This window comes from Molossus molossus, unplaced genomic scaffold (assembly GCF_014108415.1).
Source record: "Molossus molossus isolate mMolMol1 unplaced genomic scaffold, mMolMol1.p scaffold_m16_p_1, whole genome shotgun sequence".
Lineage (NCBI taxonomy): Eukaryota > Metazoa > Chordata > Mammalia > Chiroptera > Molossidae > Molossus > Molossus molossus.
Genome location: NW_023425344.1, coordinates 134,712,269 through 134,728,551, shown reverse-complemented (window position 1 = coordinate 134,728,551; position 16,283 = coordinate 134,712,269). Strand labels below are relative to the sequence as shown.

At 35.8% G+C, this 16,283-nt stretch overlaps 1 protein-coding gene across 1 annotated transcript in view; it reads left to right on the top strand.

Annotated features, from left to right (window-relative positions):
* Positions 1–10,820, top strand: part of MPP7 (membrane palmitoylated protein 7) — a 355,336-nt gene extending 344,516 nt beyond the window's left edge. Inside the window, exons 11-14 of the mRNA XM_036277124.1 lie at positions 5,902–5,995; positions 7,044–7,152; positions 8,715–8,858; positions 10,641–10,820. Coding sequence (XP_036133017.1) covers positions 5,902–5,995; positions 7,044–7,152; positions 8,715–8,858; positions 10,641–10,820 — 527 coding nt within the window. The remainder of the gene's footprint in view (positions 1–5,901; positions 5,996–7,043; positions 7,153–8,714; positions 8,859–10,640) is intronic.
* The last annotated feature ends 5,463 nt before the right edge of the window (positions 10,821–16,283 follow it).

The following is a 16,283-nucleotide window of genomic DNA, read 5'->3' as shown; positions in this document are numbered from 1 at the left end:
ACAAATCTAGCACAACTACTACACAAAAGTGTATATGGAACCAAAAAAGACCCTGAATAGCCACAGCAATCTTGAGGAAGAAGAACAAAGTAGAAGGGATCACAATACTAGATATCAAATTACACTACAAAGCCATTGTAATCAAAACAGCCTGGTACTGGCACAGGAACAGGCATATAGATCAGTGGAACAGAACAGAGAACCCATAAATTGATCCAAGACATTATGTTCAATGAATATTTGACAAAAGAGGCAAGAGCATACAATGAAGTAGAGATAGTCTCTTCAATAAATGGTGTTGGAAAAATTGGACAGGTACATGCAAAAAAAAAAAAAAGAGCCTAGACCATCCACTTATACCATACTCAAGAATAAACTCAAAATGGATAAAAGACTTAAATGTAAGTCATGAAACCATATAAATCCTTAAAGAAACTGTAACCAGTAAAATCTCAGACATCTCACATAACAGAATTTTCACCAATACATTGCCTAGGGCAAGAGAAACAAAGGGAAAATTAAACAAATGGGACTACATCAAAATAAAAGGTTTCTGCACAGCAAAAGATACCATCAACAAAATGAAAAGTGATTCTACTGTATGGGAGAACATTCTTGCCAATGATACATCTGATAAAGGATTAATTTTCAAAATGTATAAAGAACTCATACAGCTTAACAACAGGAAGATGGACATACAGATGGCCAAGAGACATATGAAAAAATGCTTAAAGTCACTAATCATCAGAGAGATGTAAATTAAAATGACAATGAGGTATCATCTCACACCTGCCAGAATGACTACCATAAGCGAATCAACAAACAAGTGCTGGCAGGCATGTGGGGAAAAGGGAACCCTAGTGCATTGCTGGTGGGAATGCACACTGGTGCAACCACTATGGAAAAGAGTATGGAGTTTCCTCAAAAATTTAAAAATTGAACTGCCATTTGACCCAGTGATCCCACCGCTAGGAATATATTCTAAGAATCCTGAAATACCAATCAGAAAGTATATGCACCCCTGTGTTCATAGCAGCACTATTTACAGTAGCTAAGATCTGGGAAAAGCTCAGTTGTCCATCAATACATGAATGGATAAAAAAAGCTGTGGTACATATACACAATGGAATACTATGCAGCTGTAAGAAAGAAACATCTCTTACCCTTTGAGACAGTATGGAGAGTCCTGGACAGTATTATGCTAAGTGAAATAAGACAGTCAGAGAAAGACAGGTATATAATCTCACTTATGTGTGGAATCTAATTTAACAAAATAAACTAAAAACAAAATAGTTCCAGAGACATAGAAGCATGGAACAGAGTGACAAACCTCAAAGGGAAAGTGGGAAGTGGGACAGGAAGAGATCAACCAAAGAATTTCTAAGCATATATGCATGATCCGTGGACACAGACAATAGTGCAGGGAAGGCCTGGGTGTAGGGTGTAGGGGGTGGGAGTGGAGTGGAAGGAGTCAGTGGGGGAAAGAAAGAGGGGGAATATCTGTAACACTTTCATCAATAGAAATACATTTATTTTAAAAAAGAAGAAGAAACACCCTGGCCGGTTTGGCTCAGCAGTTAGAGTGTTTGCCCTTGGACCAAAGAGTAGCGGGTTCGTTTCTGGTCAAGGGCATGTACCTCAGTTGCGGTTCAGTCGATGGATGGATGGATGGATGGATGGATTCTTCCCCATGCAGGTTGACTCCCCTCCACAATCCACCTGCTTTATTTATTTTTAGAATATTCAGATAGCTGTTTTGGGTCCAGAGTTTTTAGTTGTAATCAGCAGGAAGGTTGTCAGTATTCTGTTTTCCATTTGCCATGTCTGTACTGCAACTCCTTTTGGTGTTTTTGTTTTAAAGTTAATCCTGTTTGTTCTATTCCATTATAATTCAGTAGGAAATAATTAAGCAAAATTATTGAAAGTTTGGTAGTTCAATAGTATTCCAAGATGTTTATCATTTTGCTAATATGGAATGAATAGCACATAGAAGTCTATGACTTCATTCAGTGAGTAAAGCAAAGCATTGGTGGGCCATACTATGTGCTGGGTGTGGAAGAAATTATAGTAAAATAATTTCAGAGTGCATCTTACAACCTTGTGGACATTAGATTTGCTTCAATGAATCAAGACCAGTAAAAAACAATAAGAAGCATATTATTTGCAAGATTTATTTCTCAAGGATTAAAAATGCTATTTTTTTATTTAATCAATGTACAAGAATACTTTCAAAATAAAGGCATCATACAATTTAATTTTTTTTAATTTTTTATTTATTAATTTGTTTTTGTTACAGAATTTTCTCACTTTTCCCCCATTGACACCCTCCTCCCCTCCCCCCCCATCCCATTCCTAGCTTTCTTGTCTATGTTCATTGGTCATGCATACATGCATGTAAGTTCTGTGGTTTATCTCTTCCCCCACAACCTCCCCCCCGCCCCGAGGCTTGTCAGCCTGTACCCCACCTTCATGTCTCTGGCTTAATTTTGTTCAGCAGTTTGTTTAGTTCATTATATTCCACAAATAAGTGAGATCATGTGATATTTGTCTTTCTCTGCTTGGCTTGTTTCACTTAGCATAATACTCTCCAGGTCCTTCTATGCCATTTCAAAGGATGAGAGATCTTTCTTTCTTACAGCTACATAGTATTCCATTGTGTACATGTACCACAATGTTTTAATATACTCATCTACTGATGGACACTTGAGTTGTTTCCAGATCTTAGCTATTGTAAGTAGTGTTGTTATGAACATAGGAGTACATATATTCTTTCTGATTAGTGTTTCAGGTTTCTTAAGGTATATTTCTAGAAGTGGGATCACTGGGTCAAGTGGCAGTTCGATTTTTAATTTTTTGAAGTAACATCATAGTGTTTTCCACAGTGGCTGCACCAGTCTGCATTCCCACCAGCAGTGCACTAGAGTCTCCTTTTCTCCACACCCTCGCCAGCACTTGTTTGATGATTTGTTGATGGCGGCCATTCTGACAAGTGTGAGGTGATACCTCATTGTTGTTTTGATTTGCATTTCTCTGATGATTAGTGATATTGAACATTTCTTCATATGTCTCTTGCCATTTGTATGTACTTTTTGGAGAGGTGTCTCTTTAGGTCTTAGACCCATTTTTTAATTAGGTTCTTTGTCTTCCTTTTGTTGAGCTGTATGACCCTCTATATATTTTGGAAATTAACCACTTATTTCATGCATCATTGGCAATTATGGTCTCCCATATAGTGGGATCCCTTTCCGTTTGATGGTTGTTTCTTTTGCCGTACAGAAAATTTTAAGTTTCATGTAGTCCCATGTGTTCATTTTTTTCTTTGTTTCTGTTGCCTTAGGTGTTGTATCAGTGAAAATTCTGCTGCGTGTGATGTCTGAGCTTTCGTTGCCTACATTTTCTTCTAGAATTTTCATGGATTCACAAGTTACATTTAAGTCTTTTATCCATTTTGAGTTTATTTTCATGTATGGTGTAAGTTGGTGTTCTAGCTTCATATTTTTGCAGGTAGCTGCCCAATTTTCCCAACACCACTTATTGAAGAGACTGTATGCTCTTGCCATCTTTGTCAAATATTAATTGAGCATATTCCCTTGGGTCCATTTTTGGGTTCTCTGTTCTGTTCCACTGGTCTATATGCCTGTTCTTGTGCCAGTACCAGGCTGTATTGATTACAGTGGCTTTGTAGTATAACCTGAAATCTGGTAATGTGATCCCTCCTACTTTGTTCTTCTTTTTCAAGATTGCTGTGGCTTTTTGGGGTCTTTTTTGGTTCCATATAAAATTTTGGAGTGTTTGTTCTAGTTCTGTGAAGTATGTCGTTGGTATTTTGATGGGGATTGCATTGAATCTGTAGATTGCTGTGGGTAGTATGGACATTTTAATTACATTAATTCTTCCAATCCATGAACAAGGTATGTGCTTCTACTTTTTTATATCTTCCTCTATTTCTTTTTTCAATGACCTGTAGTTTTCTGCGAATAGGTGCTTTATTTCTTTGGTTAAGTTTATTCCTAGGTATCTTATTTTTTTGCCGCAATGGTAAATGGGATTGTTTTCTTAGTATCTCTTTCTGTGAGTTCATTATTGGTGTATAAGAATGCCGTTGATTTCTTGACATTAATTTTGTATCCTGTTACTTTGCCAAATTCATTTATTAAGTCTAGTAGATTTTTGATGGAGTCTTTAGGGTTTTCTACGTATAATATCATGTCATCTGCAAATAATGACAGTTTCACTTCCTCCTTTTCAATTTGGATCCCCCCCCCCTTTTTTGTTTTCATGTCTAATTGCTGTGGCTAAGACTATGGGATGCAGCGAAAGCAGTCCTGAGAGGGAAGTTTATAGCACTACAGGCCTACCTCAAGAAACAAGAAAAATTCCTAATTGACTTTCTAACTCCACAACTTAAAGAATTAGAAAGTAAACAAAAAGAAAAACCAGACCTAGTAGGAGGAAGGAAATAGTAAAGGTAAGAGCAGAAATAAACAACATAGAGACTAAAAAAAAAAATTTCAAAAGATCAATGAAACAAAAAGCTGGTTCTTTGAAAAGATAAAATCGATGGACCTTTAGCCAGACTCACCAAGAAACAAAAAGAGAGAAACCTAATAAACAAAATGAGAAATGAAAGAGAAGTAACAACTGACACCACAGAAATACAAAGGATCATGGAAACATACTATGAACACTTATATGCCAACAAATTGGACAATCTAGGAGAAATGCATAAATTTCTAGAAACACACAGCCTCCCAAAACTGAACCAGGAAGAGATAGAAAACTTGAACAGACCAATAACAACAAAGGAAATTGAAGACGTAATCAAGAAAATCCCAGCAAACAAAAGCCCAGGCCCAGATGGCTTCACAGGGGAGTTTTACCGAACATTCAAAGAAGATCTAATATATATTCTCCTCAAACTATTCCAGAAAATCCAAGAAGATAGAACATTTCCAAGCTCTTTTTGTGAGCATAATCCTAATTCTAAAACCAGATAAAGACACTACAAAGAAAGAAAACTACAGGCCAATATCCCTGATGAACAAAGATTCCAAAATCCTTAACAAAATATTAGCAAGTCGGATCCAACAATACATCAAAAAAATTATTCATCATGACCAAGTGGGTTGCATTACAGGCATGCAAGGATGGTACAATATTTGCAAGTCAATAAATGTGATACACCACATAAACAAAAGGAAAGATAAAAACCATGTGATCATATCAATAGATGCTGAAAAAAGCATTTGACAAAAAGCCAGCACTCATTTTTGATAAAAACACTCAGCAATATGGGAATAGAAGGATCATATCTCAACATAATAAAGGCCATATATGAAAAACCTACAGCCAACATCATACTCAGTGGGCACAAACTAAAAGCATTCCCTTTAAGAACGGGAACAAGACAGGGATGCCCACTTTTGCCACTCTCATTTAACATAGTACGCTTTAATTTTGAATCCACCTTAAAATCAATATAATTAATAACATTTTACTTTATTAACTAATTTGCCTTTTTATAAATTTTTAAATCTTATTTAAGAAATGTACTATAGCCCTGACCGGTTTGGCTTGGCATTTAGAGCATCAGCCCGCCTGGGTTCGGTTCCCGCTAAGGGCATGTACCTCTGTTGCAGTTTGTGCCTGGCCCCCGTTGGGGTTGTGTGGAAGGCAGCCACTCGATGTGTCCCTTTCAGGTGGATGTTTCTCTCTCTCTCTCCTCTCTTCCTCTCTCTCCCTCCCACTCTATTTGAACAAAAATGAAAAAATGTTCTCGAGTGATAATCTAAAAAAAAGAAAGAAATGTATTTTAATTAAATACAAGATGATTTATTTTTTAGTATTTTCCTTAGTGTGGCTGATGTAGACTTCTCTAAACTCTTTTTAATTAAATCACAGACACTACTAGAGCAAGAAGAAGCCAGGAGAGTGATGGTGTTGAATATATTTTCATTTCCAAGCATTTGTTTGAGACAGATGTGCAAAATAACAAGTAAGTGGAAGTTTTTTTTTAGAATTTTGTGTGACTTGTTTTTAAGTGTGAGCCTGTATATTCAGTTTTAGACAGCTGAGGGTTCCCTTCCATTTGAAATGTATTCTATTTTTTATAATATTTGAAACCAGTAACGAGGTAATAATTTAGTTACTACTTATTACCAATCTTTGCTTGTAATTTTTCAATAAGCCAGAGCAGCTATGTTTCTGGAAGATAAATGTGTAGGGATGATTTTGAAGAATGAGGGAGTCTTGCTAGTGTCTGACTGTGACCCTCTCCAAACTACTATTTGAATTTTAACATATAATTTGGGTAGAAATTTATTTTTTAAACTAACAAAAATGTAATACATCTCTAGTTCCAGTTTCCTACATACACACCTCTCTCTCTCATTGACTTTTCACAAAATTGTAATCATGTTAATCATCTTGTTTGCAGCATAACCTCTAGCTAGTTCTACATCTCCCTCTCCCCAGGTCTTCCATTTGCTTAAGCATGAATTTTCTTAGCGTATCAGGGAGAGCAATGTGTGTTTTAATACAGGATTGGGGAATTTTATTGAAACATCAAAATGCTTTTTTTGTGTTTGGCACAGTGATTATGTTTTTATAGCACATAATTGGCTGCCCCTTGCTCCATTAGCCACCAACCAGCCCCTCCTCTTTCTAAAGCTGATTATTCTGTAGTGTGCAGTGAAATTTCAGTAGTTTCTATTGTTTGGCTTATTCGCTGTTTTATTGCATTGCATTAGTTCTGAAAAAGAGGTGATGGAAAACATTAGTGTACTGCTGGACTGAAGTACTTTTTCTGCTGAAGTGTAATACAAGCAAGTGTTACTGATTTGAAAATGTAAAATAAAAGATTTTTTTAAATTGACATTCCGGAGTACTTGGCTCTATTTATTTTATTAAACATAGTAAAAACATTTCATGTTCTGCAAAAATATGTTTTATATATATGAATTATGTCTTGCTACTTTTATATATTTGCTACCTATATATATTGAATTCATAAATAATTCTGATACATTTCTAATTTTCTACAGGTTTATTGAATATGGTGAATATAAAAACAACTACTATGGCACAAGTATAGACTCAGTTAGGTCTGTCTTAGCTAAAAACAAAGTTTGCTTGTTGGATGTCCAGCCTCATGTAAGTAAACAGTGAACTATTCAATACCCTTCCGGCCCATGTGGTCTACTGTGCTTCACGTGAGCATCTCACTACAGGGTGACTCTGAAGTCTACTTACTTTGGGCATATATGTGACATTGCTAAGATAACAAAAGCATTTCAATATAATATGAGACGTTTTTAGGGAATAAAAAGCCCTTATTATTATTAGAAAAGAAGAAGACTCTAGGTCTGTGTTTATAAGTCTTATTTATATTCAGTTTTCGCCAAGTATAACGTCTCTTAGATTTTCTCTATATTTTGTATTATTTAAAAATGTTGCATTATATGTATTCTTATGTTATCATAAATATTTATAATTTGTTGTAGTTGTTAATTCTCACCCAAGTATATTTTTTCCATTGATTATTTTAGAGAGAGTGGGAGGGACTAGGGAGGGAGAGAGAGAGAGAAACAAACATCAATGTGAGAGAGACACATCGATTGGTTGCCTCCTCCATGTGCCCTGACCAGGGCCGGGGGTCAAACCTGCAACCCAGGTACATGCCCTTGATCAGGAATGAAACCCATGACCCTTCAGTCCACAGGCCAACACTCTAACTGCTGAGTGACACCAGCCAGGGCAGAATGCTTACAACAATGGACATTTTGGTTCTAGGTTCTGAATATATCCTAGATTTTGGTTTTGTGTATATAACTAGAGCTATGGGGCATTTCGCAGGAATTCTGTCATGAGATCCTTATTGCAGCTGTCAGGCAGGTCTCTGCCTGGCACCCTGGGAAATCTCTTGAACACTGTGGACTGAGTGCCAGTGGATGAACCCTCTCAGTTCCTCGCCACACCATATTCCCCTCAGGGGTGGAGAATGTCCGCCCTGGGCCATATAAAGCCCAAGAAATCAATACCAGCTAACTTCATAGACCTCATCAAATTAGTCGGACCAAATATAGCAGGCTAATTTTTAAGTTGATAATTTTGTATGGCCCGTGTATTATGTTATAAATATCCAAATGGCCCTTGGCAGAAAAAAGGTTCCCCACCCCTGCAGCAGAAACCAGCAACCCTTGATTATAGAAGAGTCCCCAGAAGCATAGTGTAAATAACAAAATATTTGGTGGGGGAGTGTTGACAAGCTTCATGGAGAGCAGGAGGCTTGCCCTGTTAGGGCACTCTGAAGGGGAGAGGAAAGAGGAGAACTCATGCCTGAAATTAGGAAGAGACTTAAATGGGATGGTTGGAAGACTTCCATATACAGAAGGGTTATCCAGCTCATAACATCTTTTGGATATTTGATTTAAAAATCAGTTTCATGGTATTTCTAGCCACTTCAGTTCAATATTAATTATGCCACATTTCAAAACATTTTTAAGGCAAATTACATTCTTCTTCATCTTTCCAGGGACGTTTATTACATTTAATTGTCAGCAACTGATTGAATATTATATTGAAAGACTGACTGACCTTGATTAGAAAATAATTTTAAGAAATTTTCTCCTTATAAAGAAAATTTTGTTTTATTGTAAAAGTTGCTCATGACATTATGGAGAAATATTTTAAAAACCTTATTTTCTTTCTTGCAGACAGTGAAGCATTTAAGGACACTAGAATTTAAGCCCTATGTGATATTTATAAAGCCTCCATCGATAGAGCGCTTGAGGGAGACGAGAAAAAATGCAAAGATTATTTCAGGCAGAGATGACGAGGGTGCCGCAAAGCCCTTTACAGTAAGTATGATGATGCTTTAGTGAAAAGACATAAGAAGTAGTTAAAATCATGTATGCTGTAGGCAACTACCTTATTAAGAAGACTATAATAAATGAAGTTGTGATCCAAAAATCGATAATATAAGATTGTATTTAGATGCATACATTTTGAGTGATTGTACTATAATTGCTTTTTGTGCTTCCATGGTTGGATCTTCATATTAAATTGACTCGAAACTATTATAAATTTTTTTTAATCCTCACCTGAGGATATTTTTCTATTTATCATCAGATAGAGTTGGAGGAAGGGTGGGAGAAGGAGGGAGAGAAAGAGAGAGAAACATTGATATGAGAGAGACACATTGACTGGTTGCCTCCCATACGACCTGACTAGGGTTGGGGACAAACTGCAACCAAGGTATGTGCCCTTGACTGGAATCGAACCTGTGACTCATTGGTCCGAGGTCCGACGCTCTAACCACTGAGAAAACCGGCCAGGGCTACTTATAAAATTTTTGTAGGCCATTTTTACAAAAGTTAGACCATTTAGATTTTAGACTACCCTTATTTTTTAAGGGGAAAAATACTAAAGTTAGTTACTATTGATCATTAATAATCTTAATGAAAATTTTAATAATTTGCCTTTTTTGTCTTCTTATATCAACAGTAGTTCGCATAATCAAGGAAAAGGCATCATTTTGGGTAGACAATTAGTAGACTCATATAAGTATTCAATAATATTTGTTTTTCCGATGAGTATTATTACAAGTGGCAACTGCAGTATGTTAATGACTACACTTATTTCTGGCAAGCCCTTTCATTTCATTGTTTTTTTGTTTCTAACTTTAAGATAATATATTCTACCTTAGGATAAAAAATAAAGAGCAAAGAAATTAAATGTCAAGAGCTCTTTTTTCCCCTTCCTCTCTTAATTAACTCATCTTTGACTTCCGTCTATATTATTTTATATATATTAATTGTGGTTACAAAATACAGATTATACTTTTGATTCCCAATGTTTAATAAGTACATTTATTACAAAATACTGACAATACATATCCATGCTGAATAGGTATCACTATATGATGTTACTCAGGGCTCTTGATTAACACTAAAGTTAAATTTTCTGTTGTGAAGAAATCTTCTCTAACATTGAAATGTGGACTTGAAATTACATTAGTATGTTGCAGTGTAAAGAGTTATTGTACTATTTATAAACTTAAAGTTTTCTCAATGGAGATAATAAATGATAGCATAGTCCTGGGATTTAGTTCACATTTATATATATGGTTACATAGCCTTGAGTTATATAATCAACTAAAATATTTCCTGGCTCAAAAATGTGAATATGATGGGCCTGTCACCCACTTCCAATGAAACAAAGGAAGGATTTGGGAACTGTCCTTTTATAAATGTCGCCAACTCTGAAAAAGTAGCTTATGCTGTAAATTCCTTGCTATGAATAAGTATAAATGATGCAGCGTCAGAGTAGATGGCTCTTCCTAGCCCTCCCCCATAACTATTTTGACAGTGAACTATCCCTATAATGATAAGTTAGTGACTAATTATCCTAACTCCAGGTAAGACAGAAGTTTTGGCTTTGTCAGACTGGTTTATTTACAAGCAAATCAAAGAAGTAATATTAGTAATTATGAGTTCTGAAGAACATGTAATTAAAGAGGGTAATTTTCATTTCTGGCTGGGGTGAGAGAACCAGCCCAGAACGGCACGGGGTGTCTGCATGGATGTAAAGTCATGTAATTGCCTGGTTAACTACTTAAAAAGAAATACTTCCTTTTGTAGGAAGAAGACTTTCAAGAAATGATTAAATCGGCACAGATAATGGAAAGTCAGTATGGTCATCTCTTTGACAAAATTATAGTTAATGATGATCTCAACATGGCATTCAAAGAGCTAAAAACAACTTTTGACAAATTGGAGACAGAGACTTATTGGGTCCCAGTGAGCTGGTTACATTCATAACTAAGGGAAATTTCTATAATCTTTTTTTTTTTTTTTTGTGGAGCACATGATTATATCAGTTACCATTTTGGTGGTAGGATGTTTTTTGTTTGTTTTTAATCTATATCACTGTCATAGATGTGCAGTCTTGGTTAAAATTAAATGTTGGTTTTGTTTATATCTTTTTACAGCCTTATTTCAAACACAGTGTTTGAATATAAGATCCAAAATTGAAATTGTACAGTACTGTATTCTGAACAAAGCTTTGAATTTTCTGTATGTCTTTAATATATAGCTCTATCTCCAAGATGATGTTGGATTTTTTAGAAAGACTTAACTAGAGAATAAATATTAGAGTTTAGTGCTTCAGCTGGTCTCAAACATGGTCACTGCCATCAAGCCTGCCTGTTAGCAGTTGAAAGAATTAACTTAGCAGCCTTAGTAGCTCCGGGCAGACAGGACAGCTTTTCTATTTTTTGGGTGGATCATCATAGGCATCCTCTTTCTATTCTAAAAGTGCAAGCTTTTTCTTATGTATATATAGTACAGTGAGTCCTTGTTTAATGTCACTGATAGTGGGTATTTAATGACATATAAGGAAACCAATTTTACTGTAGGCTAATTGATATAAGCAGGAATTAAGTTACTATGGCATCTCATCAGTGTTATAATGAAATTTATGTTGAACAAAATGACATTGTTCTAGGACCTGCTATATGTTCACAGCGTGTGCATTTAAAAATCATTCTGAAAGGAATTACTAAAAAGCCTGCCATCGTGGCCTTCATGTTATAGCTTGAAAAGGACTTGTGAGTACCTGTCAGTGACAACAAATATTTAATAAGGGAAGATAGGATTAAAATTGATTATATGCATAACTAAAAACTTTTCCTTACAGCATTAATCTTACAATGTTGATACGTTGGTGCAGCAAATTATTACAAAGGACGTTTTTATTTGTATATCTTTAGATAACATTTCTGGAGCCACCAAAAAGGTTGTCTTTTTTTTTTAAAGCTGGCTTTGAATTTTCCCAATAAGTTATAACAGTGTGATTCCTATTCCAAAAGCAGAGGTTTTGCATGTTACTGATACAGTTAAAGAAATATAGTTAAAGAAAAATGTTAAATATGCACAATTTATCACTATATATTTAAATTGTACTAAGATGTATTTCAGAAAACTTTTTATGTATTTTTAACCTATTCCTTCATCAAAATAATTCAAAAGATAACATTCTAATCTTTCCATTTTTAAGAAGTTTAAGAAAGGTTCTTATAACTATTTAGATGGAATCTCTCATTTTCCTTTGATACTACTGACCTTCAGCAAGTAAATTATATAGTTCAAAATGGTAGAAATGTCCATAAGTTATACGAAACAATGTCTTGCCATTCTTGCATGCAGTAAAATCTTGCAAATCAAAAAAAAAAAGCATTGTATCTGTGACTTTCAAACAGAAAAAATTATTTTTGTTGATTTGTAAAGAGAGTTTAGATGTCATATATAAAGAAAAATAGAATGTAGTGAAATTTTATATATTTATTAACTATTTGAAAGGCATATTTTTAATTATTAAAAGGGGCTATTCATAAAATAAATTATATGTAAGACATAACTTAAAATAATTTTATAAGTCAGGGTTAGCATTCCATGTAAATATTTGACCTTTATTTGTACAAAGATAGACCCATTGGTGTATTGTTCGTTCACTGCATATTTGGTAGCATTATCCACTGGATTTCCTTCAGACATGTCAGATTTCATATTAGAAACAGACAAAAAGTACTGTAATGACCTTGACACACACCCCAAAATATTCAGATAATCAGACTAAATATTACCTAACAACGATTTCTACATTTATTAACTAAATAGTAGGCAATATAGTTTTTAAAAAAAGGGGGCGGGGGGTACCAAATCTGACACCAAAGCCAAACTGAAAGTTGTGTGGTTGGTCTAAGAAAATACAAGTCTTTCTTAGAAGGTTTGACTATTGACAAAAATATCCTATAAATCCAGATTTGCTATACAAAGAGTAATGGGAAATATAATTCAGGCAATCATACGAGTAATTTGGCAATCCAAATTCTTTGTTCAGAAATAACTACATGAATCTTTTTTATTTGCAGATAACTGACTTAGTGGGGATAGAGATGGTGTAAGGTGGTGGAGACTGAGTCCTTTTTTCCAGTGATTGGAGGTGTTACAAAAACATAACTGTCCAGACCTTTCTCCTTTTTTAGACTAGAGTTGAACAATATTTTGAAAATAATGAAAGGGCGGGTAGTTTCAGAAATCTTTCATCAGGTACTATAGATGGTCTGGCAGGTGATGTTTACATGGCCATTTTGATGCTTACAAAGGATCTGGTTTTAGTTTAATAAGGCAGTGTCAGCTCCAAGGGCTGGTTGATAACTGCAGCAAAAGGCCCTTGATTCTGTACTGTCTCCACCCTGACCTCCTCCAGCAAGGAAACAAGCACTTGCGCCTCACTGTACTAATTCCTTGAGTAGCCTCCTCCCAAGACAGAGTGTCAGCCACTATTTGAGAGAAGAAGAATGTTATTTTAAGTCCATATATTTCAAATCCAAGATCAAGAAGAAAAAATGTATATTCCCATGATTAACAAATGAGAGTCAGTTAAAAAGGTGGAATTGAAATATTTTCTTTTTAAAAATATGTTGTCACTGATTTTTTAGAGATAGAGGAGGGGGAGAGAGAGAGAAACATCAATCGGCTGCCTCCTGCACACCCCTACTGGGGATTGAGCCCACAACTCGTGCATGTGCCCTGACTGGGAATCGAACCAGGACCTCTTAGTCCAAGGGGCGACACTCAGTCCACTGAGCCACACCGGTTGGGTGGAATTGAAATATTTTTTACCATTATTTTACCTATCAATTATAGATATTCTTGATTCTTTAAGGCTGACATTCCTGGTATTGTGTAATGGTTGAATGTATCTAAATGATAATTTAATACTTACAAACATGGACAATTCTCAGATTTACTACTATGTTGTTAAAAGCATCCTGAAAATACAGATTTTTTATTATTTATTTTCTTTGACTAGTAAAGATTTATAAATAAATGTAATGAAAAATCTTTGATCTTAATAAAGTATCTTCAAATTAAGTGTGTACTTTCTTGAAAATTGTTTTTTCACTTGGAGATTACACTGTTTCCCATGGTAGAACTAATTGTTTTTTTATTGATGCCAAGTGATTTATTTGAGCTTGCTATGTCCAAAATTAAATTTTATATTTGTTTCAAACATTTGTTGTGTTCACCAAGGTTGTTGGGAGTTGGAATTCACTAGTCTTGCTCTTACCCATATAGTGCAGGTGTTTAAAGGTGTAGAGAAATGCAGAGGCAGGCTCCATCCAGGCCTCCGTGATGGCAGCTCCCCTCCCCCTCTTCTCCTAGGCTAAAAGCACTGCTTACTCCGCTGTACATATGTGAAGGCTTATACAGTGTAGCAGTAAAGTGCAGAATGGTTGAGTTTTTGCCTGTTACTTGTTTTGCAACCTTGAGAAAGTCATTTAATCCCTCTGGTCCTCATTTTCTCATTAGAAAAATGGAGACAATAATAGTGCTTACTTCATGGGATTGTTGTTGGGTATGAAATGAAAGAACTGGTCCATGTAAAGAACCGGAACCAAACCTGGGATTGAAGTATTCTCTAACTGTGAGCTCCTGTTTTATAATGATCATTCTCACATAATTTAAAAATAGCTATATAAATATTCTGATTACCCTACATAAATAGTTCCCCTATTAAAGTCACTAGAAGTTTCCTAATAAATAATTTCTTTTATAAGCTTTATTATTTTAAAATTTTCCATTACTTCTAAGTGTTACACCAGGAAATAATTAGGTAATCCTCAATATGAAAGCGATTCCATTTTTATTTTTGCCTCTGGTAATGAGCACAGTTGATATCAATTTGAAAGAAATGTCTCTTAATTGTATTAATGTTCTTTCGTCTGCTACCACCCTTTCCAAATGCTTGCTCAGTTACTTAACCTGGAGGGACGGAAATATGTTTTTTATAACATTTGTTTATACACATACATCTTCATAGGCCTAATCACTGCCAGAACAAATTGTATTTGTTAATCATCACGTCTGCACCATTACCATATACTGTCTCATTTAATCCTCACAACTACCATATATGGAAGGTAATGTCTTTATATTTTACAGTTGAGAAAACTGAGGCAGGGCTTAACTACCGTGCCCAGGTGACATGTAGTGGGATCAGGGTGTGTATCATGTCTGGCTTCCTCCAGCTCCATGCTGTTTTCATTGACTTGTGCATCCTGATGTTGCTCTAACTTGAGCCAAAGCTGGAAACAGGCGAGGCTTGGTAATCAGGGGAGTGACTGTTCATCTTTTATTTATGAATTTATGCGCACACACACGTACGTGTACATACATATATATATATTAAACTATATTGATATATAGTCTTCAAAGTTTTTCCAGAACACTTGCTTTAATCAGATAAGCTTGAGGTATCTATGCCTGTATGAGTGGGTTAATCTTCAAACAGTGGCTGTTACCGGAAACATAAACATTATAGCAGAATATACTATTTTTCTGTTTAGTCTCCCTGAGTCTCAGTCCTTGGTGATGAATCATGATTGGTTTAAGTTAATTATGACAATATCCCCTTTGCAGTGATTGAGCTGAGTTGGTCATGCTACCCTATTCTGGGTAATATCTGTTAAAGGATCTATGAGAAAGACTTGTTTCCCTGATTCAAACAAATAGCTGCATGAAGTGGAAATCTCTTATGCCCCTGTCCTGATCCTTACACTTTGAGATGCTTCAGTTATGTTGTGATGTGTGCCAATATGACAGCCATAATCCTAGCTCTAAGCCAGTGGATGATGAAGGTCAAACTATGGAAGATGACCAAGTAGAAAAAGGAAAATACTCAAATCCATAATATTATTGAGCTGCTATACAATTCCCAGAACCTCCTGCCTCTAATTCAGTGGTTCTCAACCTGTGGGTCATGACTCATTTGGGGGTCGAATGACCCTTTCCCAGGGGTCGCCTAAGACCATTGGAAAACACATATTTCCAATGGTCTTAGGAACTGAGACACCGCTCCTCTATCCGTCTCCAGGCGGGTCTTCCCACAAGCAGGTACGCCCACATACGGCATGAGGAACTGTATTAAAGGGTTGTGGCATTAGGAAGGTTGAGAACCACTGTATTGGTGAATAAACAATAAATGTTCTGTGCACTGTTATTAGTGGGAATATAAATCGGTTCAGCCTGTCTGGCTGGTGTGGCTCAGTGGTTGAGCACTGACCCATGCACCAAGAGGTCGCTGGTTCGATTCCCAGTCAGGACACATGCCCAGGTTGTGGGCCCAATCCCTATTAGGGGGTATGCAGGAGGCAGCCAATCGATGTTCTCTCTCTTCGATATTTCTCTCTCTCCCTCTCACTTCCCCTCTTTCTGATA